A 21,916-nucleotide genomic window follows, 5' to 3' on the forward strand; every position below is an offset into this window, starting at 1 on the left:
CTCAAAGTACTGCCATGGTATTGTGTGCTTGCGTCACCTCTCTTGGATCAAAGCCTTGAAGCTTCACAGCTTTAGTTCTTTGGAAACAAAGGAGGAGGAGAAGGGGGAGAAGGAAGAAATCTCCTATCTCAGCGAGGTTCTTGCAAGACAGAATTTTCTGTGAAGTTGTCAGGTCTGCAAATTCCCCCTCATCAATGAACATCAGCTTGAGCCCTTCCATTTTCAGGCCATAACCCCACCTCCAGACACAACTGTGGCCATCTGTGCCTTCACTGAGCAGTCCCATTTGTGTTTAGATGGTTTGGGAGACCATCAAGTAGCTTTACTGATTTTTTTTTTCTTGTAAAGAAGAAACCGAGAAACAGTTTATATAACTGAGGAAGAGTTAAAATAATCCATAGGTTACCATCATACTGTTTTGGCAATCACTGTTCAATAGACTCTGACAGTCTAAAAGACTTAATTTAGTGATCTACTTATGCAATTAGCCATCAGTGACAGAATGCTCAAACAGATTCTTAATGTGCCGCAACAGCAGTTTGCTCACTAGGAGAAACTATTTTGGATATTTTTCCTTTGGTGCACTAGGCACAAACAAATCACTTTTCTTTCAACAGAATACATATGTCAGTGTCCCAGCTATGGGTCCTTCACAGTGAGGAGGGCACGGCAGAAGAAAAATCCTGACTTCTGCACATCCTTCTCTGTGCCTGAGCTGGACAGGTGTTGTTCCAGAAAAAAATCTGGCCAACTTCCTTTGATTTTCATAGTTCCCAGTTCTCCAACACAGTGCACTGGGTTTGGGTTGTCTTTTTTTTTTTTTTGATATTTGCTTGTTTTTGCAACGTATTAATAAATACAATTGAAAAGTCTTGTCCCCAGCAGTAGCCCAGCAGCATAAGCAGCAGATCAATAAATCCTGACTACAGATTCTTTTTTTTTTTCAGTCTTGTTTCTACTTTATTTTATGTTATTTTCTAAATTCTGAATCTATAATTATCCTAAAGCTTAACACAGTCTTCTGTATGGGAGTGTAAGGAATGATTTGGGAGATTCATGACCAAGTTTTACAGCCTGCTGAAATGACTAAAGGGCAAAGAGAAAGTCTCACATCACAAGGAGAGCAAAATCTATCCTGTTTTTAAAGGATGACATTTCCTTTTAGCCTCACATGCCATGTCCTGCAGCATTTTGACACTGCTAGAATGAGAAAGTTGAACTGACTGAAAGCAAAATGTTAAACTTATTACTCTGTTGTTAAATGTATTGCTCTGTGCCTACTCTGCTCTCATTCTGGGCAAGACCTCAAAAGTGGACTTAACAGCATGTAAAAAAATAGGTTTTTAAAGAAACTCTTTCAGTCTGGCTATCTGAATATGAGACTAAAAGAACAGTATATTACCCTTTTAAATGAAATTTTAATGTCACCATCCTCTTTTTAAAGGCTACTGTAATTATGCTACAGACATGGTGCTGTTCAGAGGGCTGTCTTGGGAGTCCCCACTGAATGTGTTCCTTGTCCGTGATTTTCCTGTAAATCCTACAGCATTCTGGCTGAGTTTGTACTCACTGTGTACCACAGTTTTCTACTGCTTGAAAAGTTCAGGGAAATTCCAGTTTTCAGACATCTGTTCAGTTTCCTAATCACACGCACAAGCTTGGAGATAAATAGGATTTTGAGCTATGCTTCCTGGGGCTTAAAAGAAAGTTCACATGTAACTGTCCTTCTGAATGATTAACCAAACCCCTGAAAGTTCAAAGTATCATCTCGGGTTGCTCTTTTAGACCATCTGAAGCTCTGTGTGAAGGCAAAGGGACAGAGAAAGACCTGTGTCTCCCAGGTTTTCAATGCTCTTTGCCACCTCCAACTGGTTTTCTCAAAGGTGGTAGGATCTCAGACACAGGAATATGCACAAAATCAATGAGAGGCGTAGTTATGTCCGTAACCATTGGAATATCTTTGAAGTTTTAGTCCAGGGTCTATAAGTCTACATTTAATTCATTGCTTCAGGTTGACAAAACTCATAGCAATGGTTTTTAAGTCCCTCAAAACTAAGCGCAAAGTCACCATAAAAGTAAACTGCTTTTGTGCTTTCACAACGCCAGGAGCTGGAGCTTCACGGTGTAAGACCCTGGAAGCTATCACTGTAAAACCTCCTCCTGTCCCTCTCCCAACCCACCCTCTCCGTAGGATGGCCAAGCCCATTCCCATGCATGTTGAGTGTGTGTGCTCTGACCTCTATCGTGGGTAATCAACCCACTAGGGCCTTGCACTGCCAGGATGGGATAAGAGAGAGTCTCGATAAGGCAGAGCCCTTTCAGATTTTAAATGTCCTACTTCCATACTTTGTGGGTGGATAAACATGATCAGTTTACAGAGAAAATGCTCAACAAGAACAGTAGTGTTTTTATATTCAGTTTTAGATGCAACCGCTATTGATGAACAATTAGGCAAAAGTTTAGTTCTTAGACAAGACCTAAACATAAGAGCCATTCTGAAGAATAGCTTGAAGTCTTTCTGATAATATTGATTTTAAAATTCAAAACAGAGTTGGAAGTGGAACCAGTGGGCACTTCACAAATCATGTAGTCAGACATTAAAATCCTCACATACTTAATGTCAGCAATATGTTTTCAATATCTATCTGCAGATGTAAAACGATCTTCATGGGACTATTTTGTTGATATGAAATTGGAAGGCATTATGATAATTGCATAGTCTGAATAATATGAATCAGTTTGGAAAATTAAAATACACAGCAGTATTAACAAGGCAGTAGAACGTACTGTTTCATCTGCAGAAATCATCCCTGTATGCACATTGCAGAGACTGACGGCTATTATTGAATACACACATAACATATAGGTTAGTAAGAACAACAGGGAAATAAAAATAAACCTGATCAATCCTACAAATTGATAATGTGATCCTTTCCTTATTTGCCATGGAGTTCTGGAATCTCTCTGTAATCTAGATTTTGAAAGCTCAATTAAAACTAAGATAGTAGAGAGAAATTATCTGTGCTAAGTCAGCCACTTAGAGCATACAGTTTTATTATTTTGGAAATAAGTGGTGCTGCTCTCTATAAAAACCTGAAGCGATATAGAAATAGTGTCTGTGTTAGGATGATACCTGTGCCACCCACTGCTTCCAGAAGGCATGGGGCTGCAGTGGACACCTTTAACTCTAACTCCTGTAATGCTGGAATTCCTGTATTACATTGTCAAAGAGGATATTTAAATGATAATTGCACCAGCAAATTCCTGGCTATTACCAGAAAGTAATTTGAAAAAAAGAGCAGTACACTGCCCTGGCCTATGTCTACTACATTTGGGGGCTGGCATGAATTAATAGTAGCTTAATTTATATATAGTTAAGAATTTTAGATGGACAAAAATCAAGTATCTCAAAGAAAGAGCATATTAAACTATAGATTTAACATACTATGAGATCTTAGCCTGTGTGCAGCCCATCCCACAAATGGACATGATGACATATGCAAGATCATACACATTTAAAATACACACACACACTGATGCACTGATGTCTTGAGCTCATTTAAAGAGCCGGGGTTATGCACAGTATAGGCAGGGTTTATACTGGAGAGGAAGAAGCACGGTGTGGGGGACTTACTTCTCTGGGATTCCTTTGCTACTTTAAACAAATTATTTAATCTTGATCCAGGTTACCATCATACTCTCTTTTGCATTTGAAAATATTCTTCTAGAATAGCTGGCTACTAGGAAAGCTTGGGTTTTCTCCTTTTCAAATAATATATCTGTTTTTTTCTTTTTTTAGCCCTGTATAACTTAGATCCCTACTGGATTATTACTGGTTAAGAACTGGACATTGCTTACCTTGCATTGGTATCACTCTAGAAGGGAAATTGTATTTGATACAGAGAACCATGTCTGTGTGCTATTGCTGTCATTTTACAAGAACTGTAGATTTAACCAGTTGTTTTAAAGCTGGTCAGTTCTGCTGTTCTAGAGAGGGTTTGGTAGGAAGGATTTAATCAACTTGATGAAGGTAAGGTAGTTAAAGCTTTGTTTCACACTGCTACCATCATTTCATTTTATATATAAATAATGTATTTATATATATTTTCATAGAACATTTTTTTTGCATTGCTAGATACTTCCACGTAAAGCCTCTTCTGTGGGTTTTTTTTTTTTTTTGCGTTACATGTAATTATTCCAGCTGTAGATTTTAAAGGATATTTCCACTTACCTGAAATGTCTTTGTTAATGTTGTGATGGTGGGAAGAACAAAAGATTTCTGCTTTCTTTATAAACTATTCAGCTACCTTATACTTGTGGTACCTTTCTCCTTCAATACACAATATTTGAAAAAGATTCTTTCCAAAGGAAGAAGAGGATTGAAGATTGTGCTATAATTTAGAAATGTCTGTTAATTTTGTGAGGAGAAAATAACTAAACCACAAAGAAATCTTCAAAAATGGTGTTCTTTGTTTTCTCTAGTATGCCCATTTTTTTGTGGCTAAGGTACTTGTGATTTAAAAAAGACGACCTTTTTTCTTTTAAGATCAGGAGGAAATTTACCTACTGAAAAAGGGTAAGTTTTATGATATGAAGCCACCAAAACATCGCAAATGTGTCTGTGTAGAATTTCAGAAACATTCATAATCAGCTTTTGTTAAGCTAAAGTTAAATTAAATTCAGAGGAAACCAAGTTAGGCAAAACACATGGCTTATACAGCCTCACCTATTATACCTGAGGGGCTATGCAAAACTGGCAGAACTCAGCAGAGAAGCTTTCTGAGCCTGCCGGTAAGGGCTCAGATCCTTGCTTCTAAAAGCCACCATTTATGCAAAGGGTATGGTCGAACTCTGCCTTTGATGAGAAGTATTTAATGCCATTTCCATCTTCCACCAGTGTCTTTCTTTCAATGCGATAATGGAGGAGCTTGGAATTTCACTCAAGCATCAGAAGAAGTTAAAGAAAAGGTCAAGAACTAAGGGGAAATCTTCATTCACAAGTATCCTTACTTGTCACCAGAGGCGGACACTGAGGAAAGAAACCATAGCATGAGCAAGAGAGACCCCTTTGAGGAACTATCAGGAACAAAAAACAAAACAAAAACATTGCTGCCTACAAGTTGATTGTGGTGGGATTTCTGAAATATAGACATTTACCTTGTTCTTCAGAAATTCTCTGTGGTTTCTTTTTTTAATCTAGAGGTACAACAGTTTAAATGCTCACATAGACTGATGTACTACTAATCATCTGGTAAGTGTCTCACTATTTCTTTTGAGATGGATTTGTATGCTCACCTGTTTTGCACCTCTCTTCCCCTCCCCATGCATTGCTGTATGTGCTTTCTAAATAAATAAATAAAGAAGAGACAGGGTTCTTTTTTCCAATAATCTGGGAGTGGAACTTTTTTTTTCCCTTTTGAAGAAAAGACTGCAGTTCTACTGAGCACAGTTGTTTAGAAACCAGGACCCAGACAACTAAAGTAAAAATTCATACAATTAACTCTTACTACAAAACTATTAAATACAGAAGTTTCCAACAATGAGTTATTTTTTCTGATATCATAAGGAACACTCTTCAGGTTCTTTGCTGTGAGAAATTGTTTTTCCTTATCTTTTCTCTTTTTCATTTCTTTTAAAATACAATTATTAGGTAATGCCATAGCTCCAGGTGCTAGACGTTCAAAAAGAAAAAACAAAAACACAGGGGAAGGCAACATTGACTTTGTCACACTGCCATATTCTCCAGCTCCTGACACCAGTAAAACAATTCTTGACTTCAAAATGAAAATCCCTTAGAAATCAGAGCCAAGAATATTCAATTTATAACAAATCTTGACCACAAAGATAACAACATCTCACAGGAATACAGCCAATGCTCAGGAATTGAAAGCTTTTCTTGCAACTACTGCAGGCACCAACAAAATGTTTTAACAGTGAAAGAAAGAGAAATTAAACCTTTTCTGTGAAGAAACCTATGTCTGAAAAAAAAACCAGTGATGCATTATAGCAGCAGATTTCCCATCCTTCCCCCCCAAAACTATACCTTTATAGTGCAGTGAGGTGAAGCACATTTATATTTATTACTATGTTGTCTCTGTGATTAATTCTGTTGTTTCTGGGGCTTCTGTTGGTGCCAGCTGGTTAGCTCTGAGGGTGCCTGTGAAAGGAAATGGGTGAAATGCAGGCACATCCACACCTCAAGGCATGAAGGTGGGTGTAGGAGATGGGTGCCCCTTGCACCCAGCAGTTGGGAGCTGTACCCCTGCCTTCCTACATGCTGGGCTATATACATAGACCTGGTCTGTCTAGGGTTATCCCACCACTATGACCACCTCTAATCCTATGGCTGGGAAAAAGGGAACCAGAGGAGTGGAGCCACAGATTGCTTTTCTGTGCAGCACATGGAGCCAGGCGAGCCTGAGTTATATCAACAGCATTTGCTTCAGCTTGTGGCAATGTTCGTTACCCAGGTGCTTCAACTAAGTGTTAAGTTTTATTGCCCTTATATTTCCCCACAGACCTTAGTGCTTACCATTGATTACTTTTCCCTTGTACGAGTAGGCATTTCCTCTGCGTAAAGTGAAAGCCTTTGAGTGGAAAAATCTCTCCTTCACCTGACACCATTGCTCCCTGCAGCCCCCTGTGAGCTTTTATGCTATGCTGCGTGGTAAGGTCGGTTTGCAATGAACAGTATTGCTTACAAAAGCCCTGCTTTCAGAAGTGATACATTTCGATATTATTATAGACTAGAAGACACCTCTGTTCATTTAGCCTTTCCACACAGTTCAAGGTTTCTAAGCTTCTCACCATTACCACTGCTTTCCCCAAGGCCCTCTGTAATTACTCCATATCCTTCTCAAAACACAATGCCCCAAACTAGACCTGCTTTTCCACCCATGTTGAGTTGGGCAGAAAAACATCTTCTTGTCCCTCAAAGGCCATACTGCTGCTCACACACCTTGTGAGGAGATCTCCTTGCCCTAACTGGGTAAGGGGGTGACCCCCCCATGATACAGGCAATGATAATTTCAGCCTGAGGTTAGGGCTGTCACCATGTGGAATTGCACGTTTTTGTGGTGGGTTCTTTTTTTACCAAACTGTTTCTCCAGTTTGTCAAGATCAGTTTGTCCCCAGCCATGGTTGCCTGAACCAGCTTGCCAGTACCTGCAAATTTAGCAAATGTACTCACTAAAAACCATCCATAAAGGAGACCCAGGTGGTGGACAGACCCCTGTAGATCCCCCCAGTTTTGACAGTGAGGCTCTGAGAGTTAATAGGACAGTTAATAGCACTTTTGGCTACCGTACAGTATATGTCATCTGGTCATTACCCTACTTCTTTATGAAAATGCCATGAGGGCAGGATGAAAGGCTTATTAAGGAACCCTGCCCTCACCCACAGGGCCTGTTAAGCTGTTGAAGGAAATTAATCAGATTAAGAAGACCTGTTTTTGATGGATTCATATTAACTCTTGCTCATTTCCTACCAGTTACTTACAAAATAGTTATTTCATGCAAGTGTTTGCCGGGCAACTGAAGCTAAGCTGGCCAGCCCAAAACTCCCTGGATTCTTCCTTTCCTTCTCTTGAAGATAGGAATTATTATTGCTGTTTTCCAGCATTTCTTCTGGGCTGTGTCTATCCTCCAGGAGTTTCCCTCAGGAGGTTCAGAGCAGTCAGCCTCTGGGAAAGGAAGGAGAAGGGTCTCTTTTGAAGTACTGCAGTAGGAAGCTTTAACTGCTTTTGGGAAGTTTAGTCTGCTGTATGCTGCAGAGACACATTGGGCTGATAAGCAATAGTTAAGAAAACCAGCCCCTGGCTGTGAGAGCTCATAGAGGATCTTATAAGGTGCTTTTGTACTTCCAAAGGTAGTTTCATTTCTTTGTGTCATCATCAGGTTACAAACAGGCCATTCAGACCACCAGCACCGTTTCCATACCATGATTGAAAAGCGGGTTATTATTTTTCAGTCTGTGTAACTCTATTGCTCTGCCATCCACAGCCTTCAGCTAAGATATTTTTAAATGAGTAAGTTCAAAGTGATAAAAGATTTATCATAAAGCCTTTTTTTTTTTTTTAAGGAACACTGTTCTGTGGCTTAGACCTTGAGGTTAAAGAATTCCAAGTTCAATTTTTTAAAAATCTACTAACGTTTTCCTGAAACTAAGAGACAGTACTTTGTTTGGTTACTTTTTACATTTCAACTTTACCATCAATATTAGTGGTCTACCACTTATAGAAAGGTGCTGGGAAAAAAATGAAGCTCTCTGCTGTATGGGAAGAAATATGTGACAGTGAGAAAACAATAAATAAAGCATATTTGATTCTTCTTTGATTTCCTTTTTTCCTTTTTAGTAGCTTGTAAGAGTCACAGCATATCAGGAAGCTTCTGCATTAAACTCGGATGGCAGCTTAACAAACCACACTTACTGCAAAGGAGCTAACTAACCTGCTGTGACTTCATGAAGCAGCACATCATGATGTGTGGCTTTGCCCTTCCCCCCCAGCTCCAAGAATGCAGCTTGGTGACTCGTTATAAAATCCCCTCAATATCCCCCCCTCCCCAATATAAATTTTCCCCAAACACTGGGTGGATTTGAGATGTGTACTACCCCATGAAACCCAGGTTCCCTAAAACCTCCAAACAGCCACAGACCACTAGCCTAACTCATTGCTCTGCTTTCTCCCTTGACATTTTTAGTGATCCTTAGATAGATTACCCTATCAGTCTGACCTGTCCTCCCCAGGTAAGGTTTTCTTTGTCAGCCACTATATGTGTATATATATACACACACACACATATAGATATGTATAAAATCAGCAGTACAGTACCACTTTGGTAGCCTGTGACTTTCATGCTAATTGGCATCCTTTTAAGAAACTACAGAAAGGATTAAGATGAGACTGTGAAGGAGTTCAAAGGACACTCGCTCCCGCCTCAGGCCAGCAGTGAGCCCCTTCCCCTTGGGGACCATTTCGCGGGCTCCCAGGGTGTCCCCATGCCCCCCTGGCACTGGCCATGAGCACAGCTTAGAGCACCTACAGACCTGCGGGGAGCTTAAGACCACCGTGGCTCCCACCTCGATTCAACAGAATATTTTATATTTCAGCTAACTAAAATTGTAGCTAAGGAAAACACTTAGGGATGCATTTAAATCCCACTGGTATTTAAGGATTCAGACAAGTGCTATCCTGATTCAGAGCTGCAACCTTTTCCACCCTTCTCCAAACGTGTTTAGGTCACCAGCTAGGCTGCTCATACACCGCTCAGACAGGTCCCAGCTCCACACACCCACGCACATGCAGTCGCCTGTGTCTACTGTATTCACAGCCATGCTACTCTTCATATTTGCTGTACGTAGATGTGTTTAAAGCAAAACCAAATCCTCTTCTAAAGCACCTTGCCTCTGCAAACCAAGCTGTGTCACTAGAAATGTTTTCCTTAGCTTCAGATGCTACTTGTAAATTCACTCCATGACTGAGAAAGCTACTTTGTCTTGAAGGAGGAGGGACAAGCACTGGGCAATCTTACAAATTGACATAGTAGCAGATATGATTACTGAGACCTTCTCACCGTATCCCAACAAATAGTATTTTCCTGCCTCTTTTCCTGCATGGCAGCGTGTGGTAGCAGAGAAGCCTGATTAGAGATTACCCATTAGGAAAGCCAATGTCCTCATTAGATCTGTATCTTGGCAGCAACAGGCATGCATCCTCATTGTTTGTAAAAGAGAAATACAATATTGACAGATGCTGTTGAAAGGCTTTAATATGTTTCATTCCAGAAATGGCCTTGTTCTAGCGTCAGGTGATCTTTCCCATACAGCTACTCACCACCAGTCTGTGGGCTTAGTAAGGATTATTTAACATCCCTTAACTTTCTTGAGAAAGTGGTAAGACAGGCTCAGTGTAAAAGAAGGAATAGTGTAAATGCATAAGTGACTGTTTAAGCTGTGTGCTCAGGGCTGGCCCAATAGCATGATTGATAAGCTACTGCAGAACAAATTAAGATCAGCTTACTACCTTTTGGGGCCTTTGTCAGAGGCCTGCATCTCATGGGTCTGCTGTGAACCTGTAATCCTATGGGGCATGTATTGACTGCTGAGCTTGTCCCTTAATTACTCTCTGTCAAGATTGCAGGAGTCAGGATTTCTCAGTGATCAGAACTGCCACTATTTAGAGATACATCGCTTACAGCTGTCAAATGACCACAATTTTATTTTAGCTTCATTGATTGATAAAGATGCATATGTTTTTGCCTGCTGATGAATTCGGACTTGAGCCATACTCCTGCTCACCTCTTGTCACCTCCCCCAGATCCAAACTCCATTATCATTAGCGCAAATGTTATACAGCTATCAGTGTTAACACGTGAAGCTCTCCCTTGTATTTTTAGACTTTGATAGAAGTTGCACAGCCCAGGAGATGAGACCCACACTTGGGCAACCCATTTATGGTGTGTATGTATGGCCCAGACTCATATGCGGGCTCAGAGCCGGTGGCATGGAGCAGCCTCCCACAAGCCGAGGTCTGGGGCGAAGCCGGATTTCCAGCCTGACTCTGAATAATATGAAAAGCACAGATATCCTCAGTGAGGACTAAATATCCTTAGTCTTCCCTGTGCCTCTTGGTGGAGGAGAAATGGTTCCCAGGGTAAGAGAGGTTCTGTCCCTGTGGCAGCCATGCAATTCCGGGAGCACAGGGACAATCCTGCTTGGGGAGGATGGATAAAACTCATCACACCGATCATGCTCCCTGGTCATTTAAAGACTGCTTGCAAGAGGATCTTCAATGCTGCAGAGGCCAACAAATAGATCACAAATTGACTACAAAAGGAGGGAAAAATCTGGAACCAGCCAGTACAGCCATATGTTTCCTATCACAGCTGAGAGCACTGACACCAGCCCGGCAGGAGCACACAGGTGCTAGCCACCCAGCGGGGTGGTTAGCCTAATGAATCACAATTACAGAAGCACCTGAACCAGATAACGCTGTGCTCATTTGCTCTGAAATGCATAAAAGCGTGCAGCAGCCCATAATACTTCTAAACTCTCTGGTGGTTTTGGGTAAGGTGCTGTTTAGAAGCTGCTAGGCTTTTTGCTTCAGCTAGACCTGCCTTGTGTGGTGTGGTACACACCTTTAGCCAAGGCTTTCAAAAGCAAAGTGGAGCTTAGATACATTTTCCAAGACCTGGACTCCTATGAAGCCTGGAGCTCTCCCTTCCTTAGCATAGCTCAGCACAGAGGCCTTCCGAGGGGATGGCACCCAGAAACCTTACCAACTTCAGGGAAGTGCAATCAGCAAACTGGCTTTATACAAACTGCAGCTGGAAAGTAAGTGACTGCTGGTGTCCTTTCTGGTTCCCCCATCCTGAGCCGCCTGAGGGGGGAAATACGTTCACCCCCCAGGCAAGCATGGCCAGCTGCCAAGCTCCCCCCCTCCCCCCCTGGATTGCTGTGCTGTTAGGATTTGGGGACAGCCATATGTCTGCAATCCACTTTTCCTTCCTCAGGGCAATCCCCCATCTCCTTCCTTCCTAGGAGCAAGGACAGGGATGGCCTTGCCCACAAGAACTCCCCCAGTCCACAACCGTCCTGCTTCAGCACACAGCGTGTCTCCCACCACCAAAAGGCAGATCTTACGTGGCTTTCTGTTGCTAGAAGTGCATGTGGTACCCTGTCGTGGTTTAACCCCAGCCAGCAACTAAGCACCACGCAGCTGCTCACTCACTTCCCCCCCACCGCGCAGTGGGATGGGGGAGAAAATTGGGAAAAGAAGTAAAACTCGTAGGTTGAGATAAGAACGGTTTAATAGAACAGAAAAGAAGAAACTAATAATGATAACACTAATAAAATGACAACAGTAATAACAAAAGGATTGGCATATATGAGTGATGCACAATGCAATTGCCCACCACTCACCGATCAACACCCAGTTAGTCCCTGAGCAGCAACACGCCACCCCCACTCCCCCCAGTTCCTATACTAGATGTGACGTCCCATGGTATGGAATACCCCTTTGGTCAGGTGCCCTGGCTGTGTCCTGTGCCAAATTCTTGTGCCCCTCCAGCTTTCTCGCTGGCTGGGCATGAGAAGCTGAAAAATCCTTGAGTTTAGACTAAACACTACTTAGCAACAACTGAAAACATCAGTGTTATCAACATTCTTCTCATACTGAACTCAAAACATAGCACTGTACCAGCTACTAGGAAGACTCTAGATAGTTAACTCTATCCCAGCTGAAACCAGGACAAGTATGACCTTGGGTGTCCTACTGAGCAGACCATCAAGAAGTAGGTGTCACCCTTGGGAAAGGTCTGAGTTCTGGCTGTCCCAGGGGTGCTCCCAGGAACTCTGGGGAAGGGCTGAGCCTGTGGCCATGGGGGAAGCACTGCTGGGAATCTCCAAGGAGGTCTCACTCCTTGCTTCAATTCCCTGCCAGACCAGGGCAGCTGTGCCTCTCTCCATGCAGTCTTGTGTATCCTCGGGGCTCAACCTGGACTGATGGACAGGGGGCAGAATTCATCAGAGAGGGAGAAGGGCAGGTCCGATTGTGGAAGTTTCCCATATTTTAGAGCAATGCTATGCTGGAAGCTGCAGGCACACAACACCTGGGCAGCCAAACGTGTGGGGGGAGGCTGCAGTGACAGCTCTGCATCTGTAGCACCTCCACCCACAAGTGCACTTGAGCATCTGTTACAGAAATAGGGATTTTGTTATTAATAGCCCCAGAACACTTACAGCAGGGAGGACTCTTCACCTTGAAAACTGCAAGGAGAATTGCAGGGATGGGTAAAGTGCTAAAAGCTGGGATGCTACTGAGCTTTGCAGAGGGATAGGGTAAGGAACACTTACAAGGTTACTGGGTCCGCGCTATTCTGAACTTCCAAATGAGCTCCAGCCTGGTGAGTCATCATTCAGAGCAGTAATTGGTTCAAATAACCCAATTACTCATCAGTTGACCCATTTTATCTCCTTTGGGTTCTGCCCACAACTGACATCAGACTCTGCTAGTTATAAAATATATAGTAAAGGAGACATTGTAAGAGGCCTAGATTTTTTTTTCTCCCCCAGCATTGGGTTTTCTACAAAGCAATAGCATGCAAAGCTGCCATATCGGGGGGAGTGGTGGGGGGTGGTTTTGGTGCTTAGTTTTCTGCTGAAAAGCACATTCCTGCAGCAAAAATATTCCCTTATTTCTGAAAATTGTGAGAAAAACCAATCCTGCTGCAAAAGTGTTAAGATGTTTTCAAGTGATTTCTAAGGATATCCTAAGAACAAATCCAGATTGCCATCCTAGAGCTGCCTAACATCTCTTCCTGGAAACGACAACACTAAGGAAATATTCTGATCTCAAAAACTGGTGAGACAGGACCAGATGAGAGCACTTGTGGATCGTGTTTTAACTGTGTGAAGGGGTGTAGCAAACTAGCACAACTAAAGGGAGAAAAGCCATGTACGGGGAGACTTGTTCCTCTTTGTTGCAGGTTAGCAATGGAGATGGTAAAGACTTGTAAAGTTTTGCTCTGGCAAGGTGGTCATGAGCTCCTTAGTTCCCAAGCAGCGACAGCGGAAAATTTTTAATGAATTATCCACACATGGAGTTGAAACTTCTCACCACAGGCTTTTACTCATGCACACAGCACCATGCTGCTGAAAATACTGACTAGAGAGACTGCTGTGAGGGATGTCCAGAGTGCTTTAGTCACACCACCTGAACCCTCAACTCTTCCTGTCTGTGTAGGGGCAAAGATGTCTTGGTTTCAGTGGGAGTGAGCCATGGAAGGCTATCTAGCAAAAGTCTCTGTTAAGTCAAGTATGAGCTGTGTTGTTTAAAGAATTTAGAAGCGCAAAGATACAGTTAGGTCCTAGCAGAATATTCAAAAGCAGTTGCTTAAGTCAAGGTTGTTGTGGGGTTTTTTTACCCCAAAATGACATGCCTGAGTGTGATTTAACTTAATGCTAATTACTTACCTATCATGTCTCTGGAAAGGGAGAAACATGAGAAATCACATTTAATGCTGTCTGTTAAATGTATCCCTAATATATCCTCTATGAAGTTTTTTTTCCTGTTCTACATTCCCTGTTCTCATTTTTTAATCATCTTTATTCTGTAGAAAAAGGGAGCTTGGTATAAACACAGGTATCCCCAAAAGCTTTCAGTTCACCTTTCTACAAAATATTAATATTTCCCTTTCATTTAGTAGTTATCACATTTTCAGGTTTTATGCACATGTGCTTAGAGCAGTCAAGTGCTGAACTCTCACCTGGCACTTGGAAAGAGATGCAGAAATGTTTGCAAAAATATTTATAGTATGTTTTCTAAGGCTCCTGCTTGCCATCTCAAAGCAAAAAACAAATATCATGTCTATACTGAATTAAACCAGTCAACTAATTTAACAGTGCCTATTAAAACATGTATCATATTTCAACAATTATTTTTTAAATTACAGCTTTTGCAAGTGCCACTGGAGGAGGCTACTGTAACCTTTAACATCCAGTGATAGATTTCCAGCAGGCAACTCACAAAATTGTGGGGAACCCTTTGATCTTTATGGCCACATCCTTCCTTAAAAGCTCTTGTCCCATACCTAATGAAATGATAAAGCCAAAGAGAGGCACTTTTGCTCCTTGTTGTAGCTAGCACCGAATCCCCTTTTCTTCAAAGGAAACAGCATCTTTGAGAATGCAAAGACTTAAATGTCCAGAGAAAGAAAAATGGGTTGCCTAACAAGCAAACAGCAAGAAATACAGCTACCAAAGACATCTTAAGCTTCAATCACCCTTCTGCAGGTCAGCACGTTTACAGTTTCCCAGTTGCTAGTGCAGTAGTTTTTCAGGGACTACCAGCTCTAAATGAAAATGGAGGCTTTACATCTGAAAGAATGATGTCTTTAGCAGTTAATCTCTCTAATCACAAGGTTTTCTAACTGCTAATCTAGCATTTTGTTATCCAACAGGGATTTACCCCATTTCATTCAATCAGATTGCCTGTCAGATTAATGGCCTGCTCAGAAGGCAGAGGCTGGGTATCAGTCCCCCACGGCCAGGGCAGAGGGATGGGGAGAACATCTGCATCCTGCAAATCCTTCCAGAGGATTTCACACTTGGAGGTGTTGAGTAGGCTGCCATTTATTTTTAACAAACATTGTGCACACCCATGAATCTGCATCTCCACCAGAACAACAAAATTAAGTGGTTCTACTTCTTTTGACAGGAAAGAGAAAGCACAAGGATCAAGTTTCACATGCGTTTGATAGATGCTTCTCTTATCAAAAAGATGTCACCACATTAAGTCCCCAGAAATGGGAGCTTTCTTTACAGACACACTTGTTTTCTGCTTCCCCAGCTTCCCTTTCAAAATAAATAGAAAATTACTTATCTTTAAAAAATTAAAACCTTCGTTCATGATAGATTAAATAATCTTTCTGTGATGATTAAATCAGTCTGACTATCTCTAGGGGATGCTCTGAGGCTTGAGAAAAGCTTTTCCAGCATGCTGTCACTGTGCCTACGTTTCCCAAATTATTACCTACCTTCATACAAAAATATTACCCCAGTCAGAGACTGAACCCTGCAAGGTGATCTTTGCTATCCACTAGACGTCTTAAGTGATCTATTCATTTCAGTGCATATCTGGAGCTCAATAGCTGCAATCCATTTAGAAGGCTCTCATATAGTCCATTGATATAGAGTCATAAAACTTTATCTGACTGTTTAATTAAAGACAGAAAACTTGTCCAACTATTGATGGCTAAATTATCTTTTTCATTTTCTGTTCTTAACATGCAAAGTACCCACATGTCCACAAACCTGCACAGAGCTTAGCTGTACACCCCAAAGCCAGCACACTGGTATTTTAATGGTCGAGACTTGCTCTCCTATAAAGAAAAGTTGACTTGGAAGACAATACCTGACAGCAGCACTTAGTGACAGCTGGCATTATCAAAATAAAATAGTTTTAATTCAATTCCTAACTAGCATGATGTATTTGACAATTATCTAAGGGCTTAATTCAGTAAATATATGTCCTTCTGTTCTGTATTCCTTCTATTGATTTTAATGAGACCTAATGCTAAGTAAGAGACATTCAACAGGAGGAATATATTAATTACTTATATTGCTTTCAGTTACCAGCATATCACCAATACATCTACCTCACGTGCACAATTTTTTTAAAAAATTAAAAGTTGGAAAAACATGCCTACAGTGGTCTACCTCTGTAGCAAATGCCATAGTGAAAGCAAATATTCGTAACAGCAATTTAGGGTACTTCCCTAGCACAGAGTAGAAGGTAGTGAGGCTGGAGGGGTTTTTGCTCTTGTGTTTTCCCGTGGAGATACGGACCCGCTGAGAGAACACTGGACAAAGATGCCTATGCCACTGGAGAACATACTAGCACCATAACTGGAGGCAATTCCTGATCTAATATATTTAAGCTGTGCTGCATTGTGCAGAGGCACCAGCTTACCTTGTTTGTTTCTGCATTTGATTCTATTTTGCAGGATAGACACATGCTCAGTACCGATTTCTATCAAGGCTTAAGCAACTTTAATTACTTGAAATTCATCCATAGGATTTAAATGTAGTAGATTTCAGGCAGGTGGACGATTAAGTCCGATAAGTGAAATATAAATTGTTTCTACGTTGTACAGACTGTCTGGATGGGACATATTCAGCTGTTCTATGGAAAAGTTTGAAGGTGAAGTAGCTGGTAACAGATCCAAAGTTTTGTAAAATCACAAGCAGTGACTGTAAGAAAGATGGTAAGCTTACATCCAGAAATTAATTTTTAAGTTCTTCCGCGCTATCCTAGTGAGATGACAGGCATTACTGAACAATTTTTTTATGCCACAGTGGCACAGCAGGCAAAATCTTACAGACAAATTATTTTTAGTTATTGCAGAACCAGCTCAGTCATACACCTAATGGTTTATACATCTAATAATACAATACTGGTTGCATCACCTTTACAATCCCAAGGAACTAGTTCACTGGAAATGTATCACACTGAACAAAACGTCAAAACAGCCGTTCAGTGCTTTAGTATCATTTCACCAATTCCATAAATACTTTGAATGGTGGGAGACAATACACTTATTTGCAGAATATCCAACTTTAGAGTATCCACAAACACTCTGGAGGGCAGGATGATAAGGCAAAGTGGTCTCGCCAGAGCAGAAAGCTCCTCTGACACAGGTAGGATGCAATTCAGGAAGGACAAATGTAAAGCACCACCCTAGCGTATGAATAACCAGCTGCCTGTGTGCAAGACAGAGAGCAAATGAGTGTGCAGCAGTCCTTCACAGGAGGATCAAGCGATTATAAATGGCTGTTCATACTGCTGTGTGAGAAAGCAAACATGTCAAGCTGGATATATGGCAGTGCATGTGCAAGGAACACGCTGACACCTCTCTGGTGTGCTCTGCTTCGGCGAGTCCAGCTGGAGTACCATGCCCAGGTCTGGGTGCTGCACTTTGAGATTAAAGGGAGTGGAAATTAGGGGAGAGCAGTGACAACAGCCAGAGGTCCAAAAGTGTCACCTGTGTGGGCAGATGAAAGAACTGAGGTTGCTTAGTCCTGCAATGGCTGAGGGGAAAGATGAAGATTTTCAAATACACAAAAGGTTCTTCCAGAGAGAAAATATTATTCCCCGTGTGCAGCACAGGGACAAGAAGGAACAGATTCAGACTTTAGCGAAAAGAAGGACATTAATGACACAGAGGCACGGGAGCAGGTTGCCTGGAGAGGATGTAAAAGGCTTGAAGCCGAACAGGCCAGACCTCTCTTAGGATTGCCTTGGTCAATGTGAACCTGCCTTGGGGAAGGCAAAAGGTCTCTAAACACACCATTCGCATAATAAAGGGTTTCCGAGTTGGCAGCACTGCCTGGCGTACAACTAAGACAAGCTTTCTGCCTGTCCCGTGGTGGCTTGGAACAGATGGCATGCAGCCCTGCTAAAGCATGGCTGTACGCAGTGACCTCCTGGGCTTCTAATCCTGTTAATATCTGCCACTCCAAAATGCCATTATGGAAGCAAAGTGATCCCCTCTGCAAGGTGTGTACCTCAAACACCGTCACCTGAATATCCTCAGCTGGGCACCATGCCTCCCAGCACCCAGTGGGCCCGAGGGCCAGGCTTGGCTCAGGACCGCCAGCCCCAGCCCCACCGCATGTCCTTCCCCAGGGCTCTGCAGGGGGCAACGGGGACCGATCCAAGGGCAGAGCCAACCAGGGAGAAGGAAGAGGCACGTAACATAACCAGACAGAGCCCAGCCAGAACGTAGTCTATTTATTTAGTTGTACGCAGTAGTGCAATGCTTGTAGCATGCTGTAAATTCCCAACAGGAGGAGATGATCAGTATCTCAAGTGCTAGAAAGCATGGATAACATACATCAGCAAATACTTTGATCCCGACTGCTTATGTCGCAGAGTAATGGGATGAAATAAAAATGGTTCCTGCTGTTGACTAACTAATGACCATAAGTTAGAGGTAAGAAGTGGCAAGTCTAAAGCACAGCAGAGGTTCAGAGTGCAGCAGTGGGACACAAGGGTGGCAGGAAAAATGAACTGGAAAGATACTATGACTCCAACACCCAGTGGAGGGCAAGGGAGTTTTCCTCAACATGATCAGAAATAAGCTTGCCATTGAGAAGTGGAGATGCAAAGTGCTGGGCAGAGCTGCAAAGGGAAAGAAGACGTGAGGAGAGTCGGCATGGCTGAGCAGAAAATATCAGTCAAGGGGATGCCACGCTGCACCACCATCACACCAGAAAGTAATGTGTGGTCCAAATTGTAAGTGAGCTACAAGCATACTCTGAAGTCTGTTTTCTCCCTTAGAAAAATCCAATAGCGGGCAAACCAATGGGATGAGGTCCTCGGATAAAGATGGCTTAACACTGTACTTCTCATCCAACCTTTGTCCCGCTCCCCTGTGGCAGTCAGTGGCTGGGTTTCCCTTTACATGTCTACCCAGCCCTGGGCTGAAATTGCACTCTCTCTGATTGCTGGGTGGGTTGCTGCTTTGGCCCCTCTGGGGGAGCATCTGCAGGATGGTGTGACTGGGGACAGGAGTTCCAGAGTCCCCCATGAAGCCCCCACCAGCAGGTCTGGTCCCGGAACCAGGCGAAAGTGCCATGCCAGCGGAAGAGCAGTGACCTAGGCTGCATAAAAGATGCAAGGAAAAGGGGAAATTACCGACAATGAAGCTGCAGTCGTGAATGAGGATCTGCAGGAAAAGGCAAAGACATATAAAAAGAGGGTAAGTGAGACACAGCTTCAACAGCAGAAATAATAGGGGAGAAAATCAAGGAGGGAAGAGGCTGGGTGGGAAGAGAAAATTCTACGCCTGCATGTGAGGGGAACAAGCTATGAAAAAAATTGACGCTGAGTGAAAAGGAAGCAGCCTAGACAAAGACGATGTGGTGCGGAAACAGAGAAGGGAGCTGACATGCTGGAATAAGAAAGGGAATGAGGAAAGAGGGGCAGTTCACAGAACGCCTCATCTCAGTGCAAATGAGAGGAGAGCTGGTCTTGCTAAGAGCTCAAGGGCTATATTTTGACAGAACCACAAACCCCACACAACTCCTTACCTGCCATTCTCCATCTTGCAAAAAAATGCGGAAATATCCAGGGTTATGGTAATTACACAAATATGTTATTTTTCAAGGTTTGACCCAATGTATTCTCTAAACCAGTGACATGGATCTGCAGAGAGGCTGATTTTACACAGCAAGGAACTATTGGCTAGAGCTACAAAGAGTACAGTTGTGCTAGTAAGATCAAATATGACTTTTCAGTATAATCCACATTTCTGAAATGATTTATATCAGAGCTTACCCAGTCTAAATCAGCCAATGCAAGTGTATGAAGTGACTTTCCATGAAAAATGTTATCTACACTTAGCTGAGGTTAACAATTTCCCCAAAGTTTACATGAGAATCTGCATGCCATTTACAATTGATTAACTATTATTTGGCAGACAATTTGTGCAATGAATTGCTGACATTTTGAAAAGAGCTATTTGATGATTTAACATAGGCTTAAAATGTGACCTTTGATTTATACAAAATGCATATAAAGTGGGTAAAATGAGGCGTTGAACTTACTGCATAAGTCTTGTCTGATAGCTATGCATCCTTTCTGTTTCTGCTTTCCTCACCTCTTAAGTTCTCTGCAGGAAGATTTTGGTGGATTCTTCAGGTACAAATCTGAGCATCATCCATTCCACAGTGCTATTTCAAGATGTTAATAAATGATGATGCTGAACCAGAGCCAAAGCAGCAGCAAGATTTATCATTCTTAATATTAATAGATGATCAATGTTTATTCAACTTAACCAAAGTGAGGTTTGGTGTTTTTTTTTAATAAATGACAGGAATTCTACATTTACTTAAGAAATCTATCATCGCCTCTGTAGGTAGCAACTTACCATGATAGTTAACGTCAAATATTATTTTTCATTTGAAACTAGAAAAAGAAGCATGAGGTGTTTTGAGGTTAGCTTTAGTCCCTGAGATGAAAAAGCAGATGGGGACAATCTAATCTGAAGCGCTTGCCAGACTGACTCCCAGCTATACCATCTGAAGAAATACTATAACATATAGCACTGATGGAAAGGAGAGAAATTTCTGCTTTGTATGCATACAAGAATCTGTATGCATTTGTTCTTCCGCATGTTTGGCTTTATACTTATTGACTCAAGCCTGTTATCCCTACTTCAGTGGTTCCATGTACTTCCAGGTGATACCGAGCAGAAATACACATTTCCTATCTATGAAGCATTTCTGCACAGTAAGACTTTATTTCTCTCTCTGCTGTGTAAGAGCTCAAATTTCTGCTCTTAGTGAAACATCTGTCTGAGTTTCCTCATGCAACTGCTGTACACCTGCTTTTATTCTGCTGCTCTTTGCTTTGTCATGATCTTTAAAAAAATGTAAAAGATTAATGTATCAACAGCAACATCGTAGTTAAAGGTTGCATGGAGATTTTCCCTTCAAATCTGACCTTTCCAGTGTTATTGAAAAAAGAGCACAATATTGGGAAATATATATATATATGTATATATGCAGGATCTTTTCTACTCTTTCTAGACATATTGCAATTCTATATAGGGAGGCCAGAAAATTGAACTGAAAGGAGTCTTGAGAGGTCACTTAGTTACCCTGCACCAAAGTAGAGCTGCAGATATCCATGTATTCCTGACAGATGTTGATCTTTAATTCCTCCAATCAAAGAGAAACCTAAATGTCTCAGGGTGGTCCCCTTCTGGGCAGAAGTAGGAACATTAGTGGTTTCCTAAGGGTTTTCCTTAGGATATAAAAAGAAGAAAGAAATTGTGACTTTTTTGTCGCTGTTGATTAGATCAATAGCAGATGAAGGAGAATAAATAGGGAGCTTGGGTCAGAAATCTAATCCCATAAACTAAGGAAGGTCCATGGGAACAGAGGAAGATAACATCAACCTCAATCTGTTTATGAAAAACAATGTATGGAGGCAACTATCTCCACTTTCCCAAAGAAGGCATTTCAGCCTTAATTTTGATTGCAAAACTTATCACATCTTCATGGCCAGTTTTTGAACTGTTACAAGCCAAGAATTCTTCACCTTTGCTCAAATCCTGCCCGTCCCATCTCTAACTCTGTGTACCAAATTGATCTTTGAGACCTTCACTATAGAGCAACTGAGGAAATCAAACAAGTCTGCAGTGCTCTTGTGCAGAAACAAAAGTGGAGGTTTCAAAGAAGTTTTTTCCACTAATATAAACAGGTGAGACAAAATGTGATTTTGCAACTCAACAAATGACCCAAGAAGGACCCTAAAATAGCCAATGGGGCACTGTGGATTTCTGCAGTTACACAGAAGTCTCAGGCGTAATTATTATTGATAGGCATGCAGTTTCCCATAAACTCTCAGAGG

At 41.9% G+C, this 21,916-nt stretch overlaps 2 protein-coding genes across 3 annotated transcripts in view; one reads left to right on the plus strand and one right to left on the minus strand.

The window, feature by feature from the left end:
• GRIK1 (glutamate receptor, ionotropic, kainate 1) overlaps nucleotides 1–5,388 on the plus strand; it is a 245,730-nt gene extending 240,342 nt beyond the window's left edge. The window contains exon 17 of the mRNA XM_010585332.1: nucleotides 4,898–5,388. Within this exon, the coding sequence (XP_010583634.1) occupies nucleotides 4,898–5,053 (156 nt within the window). The 3' untranslated portion in view covers nucleotides 5,054–5,388. The remainder of the gene's footprint in view (nucleotides 1–4,897) is intronic.
• The window catches only part of BACH1 (BTB and CNC homology 1, basic leucine zipper transcription factor 1), a 76,510-nt gene continuing 59,536 nt past the window's right edge, over nucleotides 4,943–21,916 (minus strand). The window contains exons 6-7 of one of the 2 annotated variants that reach the window (XR_775490.1): nucleotides 6,044–6,157; nucleotides 4,943–5,029 (exon numbers count right to left, since the gene is read on the minus strand). The gene's annotated coding sequence lies outside the window, so the exon portion shown is untranslated. Of the gene's footprint in view, nucleotides 5,030–6,043; nucleotides 6,158–7,497; nucleotides 7,682–21,916 lie in introns of those variants that run through there. The other variant, XR_775491.1, reaches the window with a different exon arrangement.

This window comes from Haliaeetus leucocephalus, unplaced genomic scaffold (genome assembly GCF_000737465.1).
Source record: "Haliaeetus leucocephalus isolate CR32 unplaced genomic scaffold, Haliaeetus_leucocephalus-4.0 Scaffold93, whole genome shotgun sequence".
Classification (NCBI taxonomy): Eukaryota; Metazoa; Chordata; class Aves; order Accipitriformes; family Accipitridae; genus Haliaeetus; species Haliaeetus leucocephalus.